Source organism: Helianthus annuus, chromosome 15 (genome assembly GCF_002127325.2).
Source record: "Helianthus annuus cultivar XRQ/B chromosome 15, HanXRQr2.0-SUNRISE, whole genome shotgun sequence".
In the NCBI taxonomy this organism is placed as follows: Eukaryota; Viridiplantae; Streptophyta; class Magnoliopsida; order Asterales; family Asteraceae; genus Helianthus; species Helianthus annuus.
In genome coordinates, this window is record NC_035447.2 from 78,278,822 (window position 1) to 78,283,046 (window position 4,225).

General features: G+C 30.5%; 1 protein-coding gene across 1 annotated transcript; it reads right to left on the reverse strand.

The window, feature by feature from the left end:
• Positions 1-1,361: 1,361 nt before the first annotated feature.
• LOC110891500 (thaumatin-like protein 1) lies at positions 1,362-3,075 on the reverse strand. The gene is made up of 3 exons (XM_022139200.2): positions 2,852-3,075; positions 2,007-2,673; positions 1,362-1,718 (listed from the first exon to the last, which is right to left on the reverse strand). The coding sequence occupies exons 1-3, from the start codon at positions 2,913-2,915 to the stop codon at positions 1,520-1,522; spliced, it is 930 nt and encodes a 309-aa protein (XP_021994892.1). The 5' UTR covers positions 2,916-3,075; the 3' UTR covers positions 1,362-1,519.
• Positions 3,076-4,225: the final 1,150 nt, after the last annotated feature.

Here is a 4,225-nt window from a genome sequence, read left to right on the forward strand (position 1 = left end):
GGTATCCACTCTCTATCCCAATACATCTCACCGAAAGCCTTTAGCATCTCTACTACTGTATAATAATAATAATAATAATAATAATAATAATAATAATAATAATAATAATAATAATAATAATAATAATAATAATAATAATAATAATAATAATAATAATAATAATAATAATAATAATAATAATAATAATAATAATAATAATAATAATAATAATAATAATAATAATAATAATAATAATAATAATAATAATAATAATAATAATAATAATAATAATAATAATAATAATAATAATAATAATAATAATAATAATAATAATAATAATAATAATAATAATAATAATAATAATAATAATAATAATAATAATAATAATAATAATAATAATAATAATAATAATAATAATAATAATAATAATAATAATAATAATAATAATAATAATAATAATAATAATAATAATAATAATAATAATAATAATAATAATAATAATAATAATAATAATAATGTAGTAATAACAATAGTAATAGTAGTAATAATAATAATAATAATACTAATAATAATAATAATAATAATAATAATAATAATAATAATAATAATAATAATAATGATATTGTATTAAAATAATTATTCACTTAAAATTGTTTTTTTTAAATTAAATCCTTAGTTTCATGATATTGTTCAAAAACTTGTTTATTACATTTATTATCTAGAAAATATATAGAGAAAATTTGTTGATATGCATTTGGAAATTTTAAACACATAACTATTTGCATTTATTATATGATGATGAGTTTTTTTTTTTGGTTAACTCCTTTGTTTCTATTGTATAAAATATGAGTACTTAAGGTTATAGATCTTTATCATCAAACAAGATAGAATGAAAACAAAAAAAAAGTAAAAAAGTACATGTCAAAATAAAAATAGCATAAAAATTAATCTAAAGCAACTAATCAAATGCCATGATTTGTTTTGATCTTATCCTTAACAAACATCCTTTTGACTAATGGCAAGAAATTGATCAAATGACATTGGATTTTCTTTAATTACATAGATAACTAAGTCCAATATTTCATAAACTTAGAAAAATATTCAACAAAGCTATAGTTTGGATGTTTAAATATTTAAGAAATAACGACATATATGTTGATATTTTATAAGTTAAAGAACTTTATCATGGAGAAAACGTATATTTGTTAAAAAAATCGAAGAGCTTTTTGTTGAGTTTTAATTTACAAGTTAAAATATTTAAGTATGTACAGTTATAGTTGAAACTTATGTGATAATTTAATATTATCAATCACAATCATTAATCATTAATTAATTATAAAGGAATATTAAACTTTACAACTTTTACAGGGGATATGTTCATGCATTCTTTTAAAATCATTAAAACTTTCATATTTCTTAAGTCTACTAAAAATATATACCCATACAAAGTCCGACGGTTCTATCTTAAATGGAATAGAATCTTTAATATTTCTATGTATGTCAAAGTTTGTCCAAATCCTAAATATACATCAAGTATACATCAACTTACAAAAGTAAAAAAAACTAACATAAAAAAGTTAACGGATATAAAAAATATAAGTGTTGAAGATGGACTGATGATCGCAGATGAGTCAGATGTAGCAAGATCCGCATACAATGAACTATTCGATAAGAACCCCTCCAATGGACCGGATTTGCTACCGTTTGTAGGTTTCGTCAAATCCTTTCCAGATTTCCCACTGTATTAAAAAAAATGAGTGGTTAAGGATTTAGAACGTTAAATATTTTAATTTTGTACTCAAGTGATTAAAATCACTAAAACACATAAACTCAAAAAGTAATTTATTCGAAAAAATAATATGATGTTAAATAAACATTTAAAGTCTCATATGGAATCAAATCCTTTTGAAAAAGCTGGATAGAATGAAAAATATACAAATTAAAAATTGTGTTAGAAATTAAAATTACAATTATATTAAAAAAAATTAAGGTTGTTAAAAAAGTCAATTTTGAGAGTGAAAAGTTACCTTGGAAGTGAGGGACAAAAGGTTATTATATAATCAGCAGCTGTACATGTGAACGTACTTGTCGCATCATCGTACGCGTAGCTGTACGACCTCGGACACGCCATCTTAAAAACCTGCGAGTAGGCCGTAGGCCTACACGATTCTGGTGAACCAAACGCTCCCTTACAACAATACTCTGGAGTCCCAAACGCCTCACATGCACTTCTACATGCGCCGCCGCTGGCCACTTTCAACTCGTTTGGACACCGTCGGTTCAAGTCATTGACACACCCAGTCGTCCCACAACCACCCGACCCACCGTTAACCTCCACTATCATTTGTATATTATAGCCGTCGACGAGGCTGACGTCGTAGAAATCCTGTGCGGACGGACCTGAGCCGAGGGTGAATTCCGCTAGGGTGGCTGGAGGAGTTGCTCCAGCACCCTTGCACTCTATTTCTCCGGAACCGCAATCAGCGGTTCCACATGACCCGTGGCCGGATCCATCAAAATTGCAGCCCGTTCTGCCCCAGAACCGGCCTGACCAGCCGGCCGGAGCTTGTAGGGAACGTGAGTTCCCTTTTATAAGCTCAAATCCCGTGGTGTCAAGAACGGGCTGCCCGAGGATTCCTGGCCACACTGTGTAACTACACTTGTTCACGAATGTAAAAGTAGCCCCTGAAACGCCTACAAATGATCACACCGACCAAAATAATTAGAATTTCTTTCAAAATTAATCAACAACAATAGTAATAATAACGATAATAGTAACCGTAACAATAATGATAATGAAAATAACAGTTTTAACAATAACATTAATAATAGTAAAACCTGAGTCCAATATATAAAATTTGGACAAGTTTACCTTTGAGAATGAAAACAAGAAATGTTGCTACCAAAATCTGCATGAGTAGGCTGGAGCTACACATATGTAAGATCACGAGATGAGAGATCGGATTGTGTCACAAAAACAAAATTTGTTCAACACAAATCGATGAAAAACTAAGAACTATCAACTATGAAGCAGATAGGGTTTAATATAAGTGGAATTTTTCGCGTAAGTCTTCAAAGAAGTTATAAGGAAGAAGGGGAGGGAATGTTGAAGAAATGAGAGTATCTATTTATAGAAATTGCAAGCTAACCTGCCGATGCTTGAACAAGAAGAAAAGATATGGCCAACACCTTTTTTGAAAAGGCGATGATGATGATAATCTATTAATATTTATGCATTAGAATCAATATGTATATAAGAAATATATGAAGAAAAGGTTAATGGACCAAGAGTCTCAAGGATTTTTTCTGATAATAGATCAATAGCTTTATAAAAGTGTTATTGCATATTGGCTTTTGCGTGCGTATCGTATGTATACCCGTTACTACATATCCATCCGTGACTTGTAGTCATGGATAAACTTTTCACACTCCTAGCATCATGTAGTTCTCTTCGTTAGTAATTAACTAACAAAAATCCAATACCTACACGAATGTGACTCAAGTATTGTTCATTTTCGTCATGTTCAGTATCGGTAACGGCAACCCAATGCTTCGTGATATTAAACATATTCGTGTGATCTTGTTTTTTGTTGCTGATCCCGTAAAATTTGAATATTGATCTCTTGTTTGGTTGACGCCCACCTCAACCGTAGCATCAACCATATGTTCTTTTGATGTAATAGTTATATGATTTTTAATACGAATTGAAATGGTTACACAATTAGGTTTAGAAAAGGGTATTCACCGATGTACTAAAACAAACAAGACAGGCAAGTGTATCTATCAAAATGTAATATAGTAAAGAGTACACTGCAATTTTCGTACCTGTGGTATGATGGCGGGATCAACTTGTGTCCCTAATTTGAAAATCTCGCTACTTGAGTCCCGATGGTTTGCATTTCGATGCACTATCACTATGAGTATTTTTTTGGCAACGGTGTTAATTATTTAACGGAATGGGGGTATTTCGGTCAATTAACACATAAACACAAACCCTATATACCTCATTTATCATACCCCACCGTTTCACCCCCCTTCCATTTGCACCCCCACCTTACCACCCCCCCCCCCCGCCCCCCCCCCCTTTTACAATGATCGACATCCCACCGAACTCTAGTGATGGACACTCACCGAACCAACAATCAACCTTGTTCCTTCAACACCAGCAATTATTGACACCCACCGAACCAACGATCGACATTTACCGATGCCTAATCAAACCCGCTCCTCCGACATCTAAATGAAC

Bases quoted from the DNA above. Each gene is read 5' to 3' on its own strand.
- LOC110891500 (XM_022139200.2), bottom strand. From the start codon at position 2,915: ATGTGTAGCTCCAGCCTACTCATGCAGATTTTGGTAGCAACATTTCTT. The intron at 2,674-2,851 runs GTAAACTTGTCC...GATCATTTGTAG, and splicing joins TCTTGTTTTCATTCTCAAAG to GCGTTTCAGGGGCTACTTTT. The intron at 1,719-2,006 runs GTAACTTTTCAC...TTTTTAATACAG, and splicing joins TTTTGTCCCTCACTTCCAAG to TGGGAAATCTGGAAAGGATT.